Below are 16,871 nucleotides of genomic sequence, written 5' to 3' on the forward strand. Positions count from 1 at the left end.
GGTTGTTAGAGATTTGTATCAGCACAGCCACTGTTTTATATTTTGGCCTGTCCAGCTCTAATGAGGGCTGAGACATGGTTAACAGCAATTTTGGGTAGCTTTTTTAGCTCTCTTTTGAGAGCCACAGAATTTTTTAAAAAGCAGTTTGTTTGTTAAAAGATTGCTCTAAGGCCTAAAATTTCTAAATATGCACCTTTTTCCAACATTGCCCTTATAAAGAAAAAACTGCTGAGAGTCTCCCAAACATGAGAGTTTAATTAAAAAAGGAAAAGTGGGGTTGGGCGGGGGGAGAAAGAGCCAAAGAAAGAAACCAAGAAAGCAATACAAAGCAAGAGATCATATGAAACATTTTCAACAGGGAGAATATCAAACTTTCATTAAAAAAAAAAAAAAAAAACTTTGGGCTCCAGGAAACCTATGCCTTTTAAGCATCCTCCCTCCCCTGCCCCACCAAAAAAAGTGTGATTTTTCTGAATTCCATCACAAGGTTATGATTGAGCTTACTAATTGTTTATTTAAAATCATCATATTTGCAGCCATTTATAGGGTTAAGATTTTCATTAAGTTCAGCAAAACAAAACTAATTCTGTATTAAAATGGCAAACATGAGTTTTTGGAAAGAACTTTATTTCTTATTTATTGATTTATTTTAAAGTAGGCTCCACACCCAACATTGAGCCCAATGCAGGACTTGAATTTAGCTAAGATTTAAAGTTAGATGCTTAACTGACTGAGGCACCCAGGTGCCCCTAGAAAAGAATTTTTAAGAATTTAAGAGAATGAAAGAGACACATCAACCAAGTGCAATACATAGATCTGTATGGTTCTTGAATTGAGTAAAAAAAAAAAAAAAGTAGAAAAGAAAATTATAAAACAGGAAATTTTTGAACATTGCATATTTCAGGACATCAAAGAATTATCTGCTTTTTAAGACACATGCAGTATTGTGGTTATATTTTTAAGGTTGTCTTTATCTTTAAGAGATACTTAGTAAAATATTTATGGATAAAATATGAGGTTTAGGACGTACTTTAAAATAATCCAGTGGGAGAGAAGTAAGGTGTGGGTAAGGGCAAAGATGAAACAAGACCAATCACGAATTGCTAATCATTGATGCTACATGATAAATTTATGAGTATTTACTACACTAATCTCTCTATTTTGTATATGTTGTTTGTTCCCAGAATAAACATTTTAGAGAAATGAAGAACTGAGCATTTCAAGCACTGAATAATCTAAAATGGAAGCATATTCATTTCCAATGATAAAATTTACCTTCAAATTAGCTTCTTTGTAAAGTTTTTCCCAATAGTAGGCTGTAAAAAGCTAGTTCCCTGAAAAGTATATAATGAATGAATGAATATACAAAACAATAATAAAAAAGTAATAAATAAATTGAGCCATTCCTTTAAAAAATATCCTTTACTATTTTGGTTTTAAGTCTTATTCTATTTATTCTCACTACTGTTTCCAGTTCCAGACTGAAATTACTCTCCCTGTACAGACTGCCTTCAAAAAGATGAGGTCCAGATAGACACTGACAAAATACCTCTAAGTTTTAATCAGAAGAACTTGGATTCCAGCAATCGGTAAGTATGTTTTGAATAAGCAGCTCTTTTGAATCTAAAAGCTATTATTCGAGGTGTTTTGCCACCATGAATGGAGCCAAAACAGCACTGCCCATAGGATGAGGACTTGGAATAATCTGGAAATGGTGAAGCTGATTGCTAAGGAGTCAAATCGTATTTTACTTCTGATAAAAATAGCTAGTTCATAAATAGGAGCCAACTTCACAGTGATACACAAGGAAAAATAAATTTCATGGATAAAGTTTAGTAAAAATTGAACCTTAAAAATACCCGTTTTCACTGTCAACAAACATTTTTGAATTCCTGTAGACTTAACACTGTGCTATGCATCACTCTGTTTTCAGGGAACAAAATAGTTTCTACTTCATGAGTCCAGATATAATTATTGAAGAGAGTAAACTGGCACCTTTTAGAACTGCATATATTTCTCCAGGATAATCAATAATACCTTCAATCCATTTGTTCAGTCTTTTGACATTGACTAAATGCCTACAAGTACCACCCTCGTGTTCTAAAAAAATGGGCCACTGAGAACACAAGAGTTTCACCAATAAAAAGCCAACAACAGGCCTATTTTGAAAATGGAGACAATAGCGGACAGAAGTGGCAAATAAATAGTTTTCTTTTAATGAGGCAAAGCAAGAATTTTCTGGAAATTTTAACCCATATTTTCCATCTGGTCACCTACTTCCAAAAACTAAGAAAAATAATTCTTATTTTTTTAAGAATAAAATGAACATTTAGTTACAAATTAGCACTAAACTTGTAAATAGATCTTATAGGTACTTCTATAGGAACTTCTATTCTCTGAACCTCAGTATTCGGTATTTCTGAACTCAGAGGATCAAAAATCAAATAATAATCTATATACTAAACCTTTCTTATGTTACTGAACTACCAAATGTAAACTCAATGAAAGCAAGACTCTTTTTCAGTTCCTTATCCCCAGAACCTAGAATAATGACAGGAACGTGGTAGGCATTTAATACTATTTAATTAATTAATTTGAAAAATCAGAATTGCTGAGGGATATGCTTTATTTTCATATCAAGAATCATTCAGGCTTCACAAGTAGGAGCAGTACATCTGAATTATTCAACCAACTATAAGTCTCTATTTAGTTTTAGGAATTGGCGTCAATAGACAACAATTCTAGGAGATTTGGGTTTTTTTGTTTGTTCTTAATGAAAGGTGTCTCAGTTGCCTTGAAAAAGTATCTCCAAGTATAATTTATCATTATCAAATAAATATAATCGTGGGGTGCCTAGGTGGCTCAGTTGGTTGAGCATCTGACTGATTTCAGCTCAGATCTTGATCTCAGGGTGGTGAGATTTAGACCTGCATAGACTGGGGCTGGGATTCTTTCTCCCTCTTCCTCTGTGCCCTTCCCACACTCTTTCGTAGGTAGATAGATAGATAGATAGATAGAATCCTTATGTACTCAGTAAGCACCCAATCTGAAAGTCCTGCCTTTTAGGACTTATGTCAAAGAGTAAGGAGCAAGCATTATTTTTTTTTAAGATTTTATTTACTTATTTGACAGAGAGAGAGATCACAAGTAGGCAGAGAGGGAGGCAGAGAGAGAGGAAGCAGGCTCCCCGCCAAGCAGAGAGCTGGATGCGGGGCTCGATCCCAGGACCCTAAGATTATGACCTAAGCCAAAGGCAGAGGCTTAACCCACTGAGCCACCCAGGTACCTGAGGAGCAAGCATTAAATAAGAATTGCCTCCTACGCCAACTCCAAACTCCCACTGATCATGGCTATCACAGAACAGCCCTGACTCTGGGGTTGGATCCCTGGGCTTCATATCTCAGCAATTCCATCCATAGCCCTGTGTGCCCAGGAAAGTTAATTCCCTTCTTTGTTTGCCTCAGTTTCCTCATCTCTGAAATGGGGGAACATATGACTTACTTCAAAAAGCTGTTGCAATATTTAAATGAGTCAGTACATGCAAATCTTTTAGAATAGTGCCTGGCATACTATAACCGCTCAATTAATATTACTTAGCCCTGTTAAAACTCTTAAGAAACCACTTGGTTTATTTATACATCACAGGGACTCATTAAAGACGTATTCTATTTTTCATCTTAAACCGAAAAAAACGAAAGAAATACATCTGTATCATAGACAAATTTTCACACTTATGGATACATTAGGGATAAAGTGAACTGCTTATCAAAATTGGGTAATAAGGTAAAAATAACAAATTCCTACTTATTAAGAGAATTCATGGAGAAAGTAGAATTTCATACTTATATATTCTTACTGATTAGAAAAAGAAGGCAATCCCACTACCATATAATCCCACTACCCACAATGATGACATCTGAATAGATTTCCTTTGTCTTTTTTCTATGCATATATGTATAATTTTACATAATTAACACTGAATCTGGCACTCCCTGATTCACATAACATAGTACTAAATGCACTTTTGCATCACTTTTTTAAAATAACATTTTAAATGATTGTATAAATTTAATTATTCCAACATGAGAAAAAAATGGTAATTAATACTCCTTCTTTTCCATAATTTTTATATACTCATGAACCCAAAAATAAAGCCAGAAAGAATTTTTGTTTATTTGTTGCTCAGCATGTTTGCTTCTAAATAAAATTTTCTGGTTAAAACTAAATTTTACAATCTTAAGAAACAAGAACTAATCTGGAAACAACACATTCCTGATCTCAAACTATAGTACAAAGGTATAGTAAACAGTATGGTATTGGCATAAAAACAGACATACAGATCAATGGAACAGAATAGAGAGACCAGAAATAAACCCATGTGTATACTGTTAATTAATTTACAAGAGAGAAGCCAAAGATATACATTGGAAAAAGCACAGTCTCTTCAACAAATGGTGTCAGGAAAACTGGACAGCTATATGCAAAAGAATGAAACTGGACCACTACCTTACACCACACAAAAAAATTAAATCAAAATGGATTAAAGACTTGAATGTCAAACTTGAAACCATAAAACTCTTAGAAGAAAATACATGCAGTAAGCTCCTTGACATAAGTCTTGGAGATTATTTTTTGTATCTGACACCAAAAGCAAAGACAACAAAAGCAAAAATAAATGAGTGGGGCCACATCAAACTAAAAATGTTCTGCACAGCAAAGGAAACCACTAACAAAACAAAAAGGCAACCTGCAGAATGAGAAAAAATATTTACAAATCATTTATCTGATAAGGGGCTAATACCCAAAATATATAAAGAAGTCATGCAACTTAAAAGTAAAAAACAAACAAACAAACAAAAAAATAAAACCTGATTAAAAAATGGAACAGAGAATGTGAACATGCATTTTTCCAGAGACATACAGATGGCCAATGGGGACATGAGAAGAGGCTCAACACCACTACTTATCAGGGAAATGCAAACCAACACCACAGTGAGATATGACCTGACACCTGTTAGAATGGCTAATATCAAAAAGACAAGAAATAACAAGTTTTGGCAAGGATGTGGAGTAAAGGGAACACTTGTGCACTGTTGGTGGGAATGTAAACTGGTGCAGCCACTGTGGAAAACAGTATGGAGGTTCCCCCAAAAAATTAAAAATATAACTACCATATGATCCAGAAATTCCACTTCTGGGTATCTACCCAAATAAAGAAAACACTAAGAGAGAAAGAGAGAGAGAAAGGAGGGAAGGAAGGAAGGAAGGAAGGAAGGAAGGAAGGAAGGAAGGAAGGAGAAAGAGGGAGGGAAAAAGAGAGAGAAAGAAACAGAGAGAGAAAGAGAGAAACAGAGAGAGAAGAAAGAAAGAACGAACGAACGAATGAACTTGAAAAGATATGAATGGCCACATTCACTGCAGCATTATTTATAAAGCCAAGACATGGAAACAATCTGTGTGTCCGTCAGTGGATGCATGGATAGAGAAAATGAGGTATACACATACGCACACACAAGTATTACTGAGCCTTAAGAAAGAAAGAAACCTTGTCATTTGTGACTGCATGGATGGAACTTCAGGGCATTAGACTTAAGTGAAATAGGTCAAACAAAGAGAGTAGGATATGATTTCACTTCTAACTGGAATCTTAAAAAAATACTAATAACTAAAAGAAAACAAGAGAACAGATGGGTGGTTGTCAGAGGCGGGGGTGAGGGTGGGCAAAATAGGTGAGGGAGTCAAAAGGCACAAGCTTCCAGTTATGAAAAAAATAAGTCCTGGGGATATAATGTACAGTGGGGTGACGACAGTTAATAACACTGTATTGTACGTTTGAAAGTTGCTAAGAGGGTAAATCTTAAAAGTTTCCAAGGAAAAAAATTCTATGACTATGTGTGGTGATGGACGTTAACTAGACTTCTTGGAGTGATTATTTCACAATATACACAAATATCAAATCATTATGTTATATATTTATGTCAATTATGCCTCAATAAAAACATATATAAATAAAATTCTAAAGGTTACTTTCAAATTTATAGGAAGCAGAGGAGAAATAAGATGCCCACTTATAATTTTAATCAAACGTGCACAGTGAGGAATCACGTTGCTTCACACTGCCACCTCCCCAAACCCACCATCCACGTTAGTACCTATAAACAGCTACTTAGGATAGAGAACTCTCAAGAGATCCATAGCTATTACCCAAAGCCATGTGGGGCAGAACTGAAAGGATGAAAAGGAAAGAAGGAAGGGAATGACCAAGTTTAATCTGGGGGAGTGGGTAGGGTTACTATGTAGTAGTTCCCTAGGGTAACACCCCTCTTCCAAAACTGGAAGGGTTTTGATTCAGAGATACAAGACTCATCAAAGTCTACCATAAAATGTGCTTGCTATTCAGTAGCTCTTAGGCTACCTATGCCAGGAAAAGCAAAAAGCCTGGCATCTTTTCACTTTTTGCGTATGCAAAACAGCAGGTCAGATATATCCTGGATCTCTCTCGTCCCTGAGAATCACAGAGTTAATAGTATGTGTCCTGGGAAATGGAGGGTTTGGTTCAGTTAGAAGCACCATGCCCATCATTTATGACAGTATCTTTTGCCCTTATCTTCTCGAGTCCCAAGATGTGGCTTCAAATAAAGGCTACTATCCCTGACCTCCATTTTAGTGGAACTTCTACCATCCTTTAGAAGCAAATATTCTTTCTTAATAAAGTCTCCCAAACTCACTTGGAGGGAATGACTCTCAAAAAAGAAACTGACCATCCCACACTCACAAAAGCACAGGTTTACTATTTTGTCATTAGGACCTGAGTATCACTCCAAAATAATGACATTGCTAATGTATTTTCTCTTTTCAAGGCAATTTGAATACAATCCAATTCAATTATTGAAACTCTTTTCTGGTCATGCCAAAATTTAAATAAAAAATGTCTCATGAACCTCAGTTTTTAAAACAGGCTCGGGTGCATGGGTGGCTCAATCAGTTAAGTGCCTGACTCTTGACTTTGGCTCAAGGTCGTGATCTCAGGGTCGTAAGATCGAGCCCCACGTCAGGCTCCACTCTGAGCACAGAGCCTGCTTAGGATTCTCTCCTTCTCTCTCCCTTTGCCCCTACCCCCAAACCCATTCATGTGCTCTCCCTCTTTAGAATAAAGAAATAAATCTTTTATAAATAAATCTTTTATAAATAAATACATAGATAAATGAATAAATAATAGTGGCTCAAGCAACCCACTCTCCTTGCAGTTTAGTTCTGTCCAAGTTTTCCAACATTGGAAGAAGTTGTTCAGAAACGCTCAGTTTCTCTGCTGCAAATGGATTTGCTAGGTCACCCAATGACTCCCCCATCTTGGGGGAATTACCTGAACAATGAACAAACAAAATCAAAACAAAACAGGAAACTAGACCCATACAAACTCAGACTTCAAATAGGCAGTCATATTTTGTTCTACCTCCTTCTCTGGCTTTCTCTCACTCTGCCGCTTGTCCAGCACACAGATGACCAGTCTTTTTTTTTTTTTTTTTTTTTTTTTTTTTAAGATTTTATTTATTTATCTGACAGATATCACAAGCAGGCAGAGAGGCAGGCAGAGAGAGAGGGGGTAAACAGGCTCCCCGCTGAGCAGAGAGCCCAACGCAGGGTCCGATCCCAGAACCCTGGGATCAGGACCTGAGCCGAAGGCAGAGGCCTCAACCAGGCGCCCCCAGATGACCAGTCTTACCATGTACTCTGTTTGGTCTATAATAAACATGCAGCAAATTGCCCATGTTTAATGGTCTGAATGACAACATATATCTAATACATTCATTTCAAAATAAACAATTCCAGTTTTTCCCTTTATCCAAAACAGAGATCAGCAGCCTAATATAAACCTAAACAAACTATAATTTTTTTCCCCTCTAAAATTACAGTATGGACCTAGGGCTAAAACTTCAGTTTACCTACAAAAGAAGGTATTGGCTGTGATCTAGAGCTAACCTTCAGAATGTTGCTTCAACTTTTTAAAAGTGTAATATTCAGTATTTTTTAGCCATGGTTTTCAAAAACTTTGAGGAAGTAAATATTTGCTTTTGACTTTTCTGCTGTTTAATCTCCACTGGAGACCATATCCCTTGCTAGTGTGTCTGCCTCACCTTGCTGGGTAGAACTCTCAGTCCACATCACTGAACGGAACAGTGTGGCTCCCTGGTGCAGACTTCCTGCGAGCCTCCTCCCTGAGCATGTGCCAAGAATCAAATCTTGGCCACTTAGTGCTCTGGGCTCCACATGTGAGCTCACGGCGCGTTGAGCAGCCGTGCTAACTGAGATGGATAGGCCTGTCAAACAGGAAGCTGGCACACCGGGACGCAAGCAGTGGGACACAATGACCTTTACATTCAGAAAAAAATGTCCCTAAAATGGCATGAAAAGTTTATGGGGGGGAGAAAGGGGTTCTCCTTTATTTCATTTAGGCACATGGCATAAAATAAAAGCGATGGTGCCCAGTATGCAATTTGCTCAGGATCAAATCCTGAATCCCTTACACAAGAAAGAAAGTCGTCAGAGAAAGGAAATGAATCATCCTTTATCACGCTGCTTTGAAAGCAGTGGACTCAACAGTTCAGCTGTCATTACGGCACCCGACAGGCCAAGCGCTCGGTTTCAGACCACGCTTGGGCTCAGAGTGATGCATGGGGTTACTGCCTCCCTGGGAAAACATTCTTGACCCCTGGTTTCAGATGGGTCACTCTCTTGGTAGAATTAAAATCGAATTTAAATACTTAAGCATTTTTTAGACAGTGATGATCAGCTCACAGAATCAGAGTCAAGGGCTTGGATATTAAATCCCATGTCCTTGGTCGCCATGTTTATAACTTTGTATATATCGCTTAATCTCTTACCTTTTCTTCATCTGAATAAATGGAGGCTCTGACTGACAATTCCTAGGAATTGTATGAAGAGGGACTCATAAAAAAAGTTTGCAAAATCTGTGGCACATATACCAATGTTAAGTAAGAACAGTAATATAGAAAATTAATATATGAAGCAAGACCTGAATTTAACATATTTTTCTCCTTTGGTTATAACCATTATCATAAATTGTACAATTCAATCATTTCAGCTGAAATACAATAATCATCATTCCATTGGGTCAATTTTTTTTTTCCCATTTTTCAAGGTTTGGGGGATGTTTTTATGTTATTTGTTCTGTCAGCACAAGCTCACAATGGGCTCGCCGGGTTTGTACAATACACGCAGAAATCGTGATGCAATTTTAATGATTAGTTAAATAGATAAAATTAACTGATCACAAAGACACTGAGACTTTTGCTGCTGCTGCTGTTGTTATTATTTTTGTTGTTGTTTTGTTTCATTTTGGTTTTTTGCTTTTGTTTTACTGAATGGACTACCCTGAAACTACAGAGCATTTTTCAAAGATACAAAAGTTTGGTAATTTTTTGTACTTAATTAGAAAGCTGATTGTAAAGTGCAGAAGCTGCAGGCCCAACACAAGAAATAAATTTAGAAAACCAAAATCTTATAAATCATGTATTAAAGTTTGGATTAAGTTAGGATCAGACACCTCCGCACTCTGAGAACCCCACTGTAGGCACTTAGAGAAAATAACAGCAACTCTCAGTGCCAACAAACCTACGAGGATCACTTCAACATACGAGTTTATTTTGGTGGCTCTAGAGGTGCTGGTCAAATGCTTCCCGAAGCACTCAAACAATACGCAACAAGGAACATTCCACTGCTAGCTGTTTGGAAAAGGTGTTAGACCTGACCATTCTCCTCCAACCCTTGTTTGGAGAATTATTTCAGGAATTGCATTCTTCCTCTAATCATGACACACAGAGGCACCGGGAGGGGAGGGGACACACAGTAATACCTTGTGCCTGAGCTGCGGAGCTGTGGGAGTACCCCAGGGCCAGGAGCGCGGTCTCCACCAGCTGGCTAAAAAGCACATCTTTTCGAACCAGGACGAACTCCGCGTGTTCTTCTCTGTTGTCATATTCAAGAGAGCCATCCAACTGCTCCACCACACAAAAGACAGGAATCATCAAACCTGGAGAGACAAAATTCAAGAGCAAAACACAAACATTACAAAGCAAATCTCAGTCACCATGATGAGAAGGGAAGAGACAGTTATAAAAGTTACTCATCTGTGATCGACAATGGTTTAGATTAAACAAGCCTCTTAGTTGGATGGGCCTAATGGGAAAGCTGTGGATTTTTTTTTTCCCTTCCTTATTACTATCAGACTGCAGCAGAATTGCCCTGGGCAAAGGCAGAAGCCCTCAGATTCCAGTCATTAAACTGTGGAGTGTGGGGGTGCCTGGGTGGCTTAGTAGGTTAAGGCCTCTGCCTTGGGCTCAGGTCATGATCCCGGGGTGCTGGGATCGAGCCCCGCTTGGGGCTCTCTGCTCGGCAGGGAGCCTGCTTCCTCCTCTCTCTCTGCCTGCCTCTCCTCTGCTTGTGATCTCTGTCTGTCAAATAAATGAATAAAATCTTAAAAAAAAAAAAATGTGGAGTGTGCCCATCAGAGGTATCCTGACTGAGACCCTGACTCCAGAGCTGGCACAAAGCGGAGGTCAAGGTGACCTTCCAGACCCTCGTATCCTTCATGTCTATGGTTTTTATCATCAACTATGAATCAGGACTAGTATTTCCAGATCAGATCTGCTTTTGTCTGCAAATGCTGTAAGTTACCTAGGAGGGAGGAATATTTGATTTCTGGGCCTAAGCTATCGTGTGAATATGTCTAAGAAAGTCAATGGGAATTTTTTAAAGGTCCCTCTTGTATCTTTTATCTAAGTCCTGGCAAATAGGTCATCAATGAGCCTGAAAATATCCCGCTCAGGAAAATCTTAACTGGCATTTAACTTATGTCAAAATATACATCCAAATGTAAAACACTGTCCTTTTTTAAATTATTATTTAACATATTAACACCAGTTACCCCTATTAAGGGAATTATCTCTTCTTGTGTTTTCAGAGAAAAGAAGTAAACTACTCTAAAAAATAAAGCAAATTAGTCTAGTTGAAAATCTGTTGAAATCTGTTGTCACTGAAATATTTCTCTGCTTTGTATCAAAGTGTGAAAAGCTAAAAAATGTTTAATTCGCCAAAGATTTTTTATAAACTGTTTTTTATTTTTAAAAAAGTCATACAGGCATTTAAATCTAAACATAGCCAAGGCATAAGAAGATCAAAGTTTTACCAACATACAAGTAATAAACATGGACTCTGCCCCATGTAATTCACACAAATTAGTATGTTATGGAATAAGATCTGTTCTGGGTCTTCTCTCTTCTTGCAAGAAAACCAAAAGTTATGAAGGACAGGTGGGCAAGCCGAGACAGGGGGGAGGTGGACAATCGGTTGGTTACTGCTGAAGACACTTCACAATAAAGATAAGACCTCTGTGTAAATGACACGCAGGAGTTCTGCCTTTGAGACACAGACGACACAGGAGTTTCTGTAAAAGCCCCTCCCCTCTGCCTAGCCCCTAGAAGCCTCCTGACTCACTCTGATCTGGAAAGCAGAGGGTGGGAGCAGACACTCTGCAAACTACCAGGTCACAGATGTAGATTTTTGTTCTAAAGATAATACAATGGTGCAACTGGTTCCCACGTGCTAATTATTATTATTAAAGATAATAAGTATAGGGTGTAATTATTAAATATAATCATTATTAACAATAATAATACTCATTAAGAATTGTTATCATTAAGGATCACGGTAATTATTATTAAGCCAGCACAACAGTCTAACAGGTCACACCATACCATTCCCCGGGACAACTACCAACTCCGTGTTCACTCTTAAGAACAATAAGACAGCATTATTGTTTGTAGCAAATACACTATCTAAGGTATAGATTTATAGAAAATAGGAAATAAGGGCAGAACAGACTGATCATTTTAGACAAATAAGGGAATTTAGCCTGGCCCATGATGCCTTATAAAATATTTTTTTTAGAATTGTGACCAGTACTTGCCTATCAAATGCTTACTTATTTATGCCCAATTTATTCCCAAATGTAGGTAAGACATGAAATGAATATATAAATTACAGTGCCTCCAAATTATCTTTGTGCTCATTCATTTATCCAATTTTTATTCCCTGAACACCTATTGTGTGTAAGGTAACCCCTGTGGCCGCAGAATACAAGCAGGAACAAGTCTGATGTGGCTCCTGCCCTCAATGCAGTTGAAGGGGCTGTAAAATCTTCCTGAGCAAGCATAATGGCATTGTACAGGATCTATCCATCAGAGTCCTTCCCAGCAGGGAGCAGCCCCCATTTAGACCTTTTAACTCTTACATACTGGTATAGATCTTTGTCCAAGGAAGCAAGTTGATTTCTACTTTCAATGATTTCAGCGTATGCACACATAGGACCATACAGTCAGTGGTGCCATAAGCTACTTCATCACTAATACCTATGTGTACATAAGTTTCAATGCTGAAAATCATGTGCAGTTCCTAATGTCAACATCTGAGTGTCACACATCTGGGAATCACAGATAAGGCCTTTCAGCGAATCCAGCTACCCCCATAAGCTATCATGTATCCATTACTCAGGAACCATAAATCATTCTCAAGTCTATGATCAACTAAAAAAAACCTAAGACCCTATTAATTTTTGAAAATAATATTAACAGTTCATTCAGTGAGATATGAGATACAACATTAAAGCACAGGTGTCTATGCCATTCAGGAACTTATTTTTTGAAAGTGTCAGTTACCAAAATATTTCCTAAACATTTTAGTTCAGTGATTAAAGAAAGCAATTGTTATCTGACATCAGAGCAATAACTTCTTCCAGTCAAAAAGCATCACCTATTTTGAAAATAAGAAAGAGAGAGAGAGAGAAAGGGAGAAAGAAAGAAAAGAGGGGAGGAGGGGAGGAGAGAAAAGGCCTTTGAGGTCATTTATAAAATAAAATATTAATCATAAATGTCTGACAACAGAATTTACTCTGAAAGCACATATATATGAGCATTTTAAAAATAAAGAGGTTATATAAAAAAGTACTTTTATAGGATTGTATAGATCTAAACAATTATGAAATTTGTACAACGAAACACAATTTTTACAAAAGAAGAGGAAAAATAGGTATGACTACTAGTGACAACAGCAAGAGAAATGAAAAATGGTAAAACAATTCAGTTGGGGTCAAATATGAGGAAAAAGAAATTAAGGCATAGGTTTTAAAAACTTAAAAACAGCAAATCCCTGGGAAAGAAAACTAAATAAGGGTGAGTAGGTATAATAAGAAAAGACCTCCATTTGGTGCCCCCCTCACTCTCTCTAGGCAAAAAGAGAGAAAAAAGAAAAAAAGAAAGAGAGAGAGAGAGAGAGAGAGGGAGGGAGGGAGGGAAAAACAGAGAGGGAGGGAGAGAGAAAGAAAGGAAGGAAGGAAGAAGTGACAATGGCTGAAAAGATGGGGAGAGTATTTGAAAGCAATTCAAAAAATAAACTAAGAATGAGAAGAATTAAAAGGCAGGTTCCAATAAAAGAATAACAATGTAAAACTGAAATGTATTTATAACAAAATTTAGAAATGATCAAAAAAAAAAAAGAAAAAAAACTCATTCTAGCGCTGTATCTGGAACTTTTGGCATTATTTCTCTTTTATTGTAGCACAGACCCATTTCCATATGATCAAGTAGGGAACTTTGAACCCTTTGATTATAAGCCTCCTAAGCTTTTTACAATTGTGGCATGTTAAGCAGGTAGTTTATCTAAAGGACAGGCACACAGTCCCAGCCATTGGCTAGGAATTAAGAGCTGTTCTGACAGTTGGGACAAAAGAGAATTCTGTTGTCACGGGGACAAAGTAAGCAGGAGATTCCTTCCACTACAAAAATGCATTCTCCCAACTGTCATTAGTTCCAATGCTCAAATTGTCATTTTCATTGTGACATTATTTCTGAAGAAGTGTGTGTGATGATAAAGGTAACCTAATCTTCGCCACAGTGGCCATGGGAATAGAGACAAGGGGAGATGGTCAAACGTGGTGGTGACTAGCTCTGCCACAGCAGGCAGGGAACTCTAGGATCAAATCCTGGCACGGTCATTCTTTGCCTATTGTAGTGACCTTGGGTAATTTATTTGACCTCTCTGAGGCTCAAATTCCTCCCAGGTAATATGCAAATAAAAATATCTACATCACAGAGTTGTCGTGAGGATTAAAGCACTGTGAAATAGTTTGCTGGCCTCTCTCAAACAATGGAACCTGTTTTCCTTTTTTTCTTGTTTTTCTTTTTTTCAAAATCAGTATTCATACCAGTAATTAGTGCCATTAACACAAAATAAGAAACCAATCATTTTTTTCAGGGTCCATAATCAATGATCACAAAACTCACTAAAAAGCTTTTCTTCAGAATAAAAATGATACTCATAATCACTGAATTACTTAAGATGTTCAATGTGCCCCAAGCAAAAGGGTGAAAGCTTTAAAAACATTCTATACTCTAAAGCTGCTTGCCCTACACTATGATAGCTATTAGCCACATGTGGCAACTAAAACCTTGAAATGACTAGTGATGAATGGAGATGTGCTGTAAGTATAAAATACACACTCAATTTCAATGATTTAATACCAAAAACCAAATAAATATAGCATAAATAATTTTTAAAAATCAGCTGCAAGGAGAAATATTTTGGATGCCCTGAGTTAAATAAAATATATCATCAAAATCAATTTCACCTGTTTAACTTCTTTTATTTTTTTTTTTTAAGATTTTATTTATTTATTTGACAGACAGAGATCACAAGTAGGCAGAGAGGCAGGCAGAGAGAGAGAGAGGGAGAGAGAGAGAGAGAGAGAGAGAGAGAGAGGAGGAAGCAGGCCTGAGGCTGATCCCAGGACCCTGGGATCATGACCCCAGCTGAAGGCAGAGGCTTTAACCCACTGAGCCACCCAGGTGCCCCTGTTTAACTTCTTTTAAATGAAGCTATTAGAAAATTTAAAACAGTCCACGTGTCTCCTATGATATTTCTAGGAGAGCTGCTCGAAGCAATCTGCCAGCACAGACATATACAATGGTTTTTCTGACACATGATAAAGTCATCACAAGCTGATAACTAAGACAATTGTGCAATTGTCTTGAGCATTTCTTGGATGCCCCCTCAGTTATCTTTCCTCAATGTTCCAGATCTTAGGAGACCTGAGGACAGATGTGCCATTGGTTAAACTCCAAAATCTAACGCGACATCTCTGCATCACCAAGGGAAGTGTGGGCCATTGTTTTATTCCTAACTCTAATAATCCAACTTCTCTCATAAGGGAAAGGCTTCCGTCCCCTTCCCTTCATTTTAAAGAACAGCCTTCAGGAAATGCCCCAACACTGCCATCAAAGTGACCCAAGGAACAAGTATCCTGTAGTGCTCTGCAGAGCTCACCTCCACAATGAAAGTTGAAAGAAGGTCCAGTGGCCAGGGTCTGGAGGACAGGATTACACCGCTTTCCACAAAGCCACCCAAAACAAACCTGTCACTGGCATGGCACCTGCCAACACACCACACACTCTAGCATACACGTACCTTTATCTTCCTCCCCACCGTTAGACGATGAGGGGGCAGCATTATTCCCATCCAACAACTGAGGAAACCAACCCTGGGAAAATAAGTAACATGCTCAAGAGAGGCACAAGGAGAACCCTTCAGGTTAGCCAACTCTAAAGCCCAGGCATGCTGCTTTCTTGGGGATGGAAAACTACACTTGGAAACCCACACCCACAAAAATTCAAAGGCTTGGCCTTCTAGTAAAGGCCCCTTCACTGCTCGTTAAGTCCAATGGGTGACATGCATCGCTTAAAAGTGAATTCCCCTTTCGACGTGGGAGGCACTGAGCTAGGCACACAGGAGGAATCAGACAGGAATCTTCCCTTAGTCACTCACAGACAAAGGAAGGCTCGAAAAATGAGTCATGCTCTAGTGGAGGTGAGTGGGCTCCAGCCTCTACCCAGGTCCCTTTGTCTCCTGGGTCCACCCTCCTTCCTGGACCTGCCCCCTGAATGACAGAAGCCAGTCTAAGGCGATAGGAGCCCAGCCTTTCTCCTCTCTTTCCGGGGGCTCCTGAAACAGTCTGTTTCCAGAAGCAGGGCAGCCACAGGGCCCACTCCCTTCCCTGAAGCTGACTGCGTATCTGGTTCTATCACCTGAGAAGGTCCCAGGGCTAATTGAAGATTACAAAGGCTTGAGGGCAGAGCCTCTCATATCTGCTCTTTGTATAAAACTCAACCTGGGGTAAAGAACCACACTTAGCAACCACCACAATCAATAAATCACAGAACCCTGAAACACTGAAACAAAATTCTACCGTGTAAACCGAGAGTGCATACAGGGTCTACCGGAGGACTGGGAGAGAACAGAGGGGCGGCAACTACCATTTCTTATTGCAGATTTATTAGAAGAACAAAACAATTTACTTGCTCTAAAACCTCATTCTCCCTCCCCTTCCCCTCTCCACCTCTAATCTCTCTATCTCTCTCTCTCTCTCTCTCTCTCTCTCACACACACACACACACACACACACACACCCTGAGTCACATACAAGGAATAACTTCAATGTTAACCTTCAGGATTAGCTTCTAGACTCTTCCTCCCACCCTAAAACAATAAAGGCAAGTATCAAGATTGCAGTGAGAAACAAAAAGAAAGAATAGGGTGCCCCCCACCTCCTTCTAGGGGTCCCAGGCAAAATTTCAAGATGGATCAAGTGTGTCTTTCTCACTCTCCTCTTTTCTGCCCCTGAGGTCCTCTCCCAGGCACCCAACCTCCTGAGCTAAGGTAACCAGAGGCTCCACATTCCACCATTCCACTCCAGCCTCCCATTCTCCCCAGCGGCTGAGCTCAAAAATTCCAAAGAGATTAAT

The 16,871-nt window shown here is 38.5% G+C and overlaps 1 protein-coding gene across 1 annotated transcript in view; it reads right to left on the reverse strand.

Annotated features, from left to right (window-relative positions):
- LOC111144313 (SATB homeobox 2) overlaps nucleotides 1-16,871 on the reverse strand; it is a 180,328-nt gene that overhangs the window by 148,368 nt on the left and 15,089 nt on the right. The window contains exon 2 of the mRNA XM_022498554.1: nucleotides 9,875-10,051. Coding sequence (XP_022354262.1) covers nucleotides 9,875-10,051 — 177 coding nt within the window. The remainder of the gene's footprint in view (nucleotides 1-9,874; nucleotides 10,052-16,871) is intronic.

Source organism: Enhydra lutris, unplaced genomic scaffold (genome assembly GCF_002288905.1).
Source record: "Enhydra lutris kenyoni isolate GAN:26980312 unplaced genomic scaffold, ASM228890v2 scaffoldscaffold1, whole genome shotgun sequence".
Taxonomy (NCBI): domain Eukaryota; kingdom Metazoa; phylum Chordata; class Mammalia; order Carnivora; family Mustelidae; genus Enhydra; species Enhydra lutris.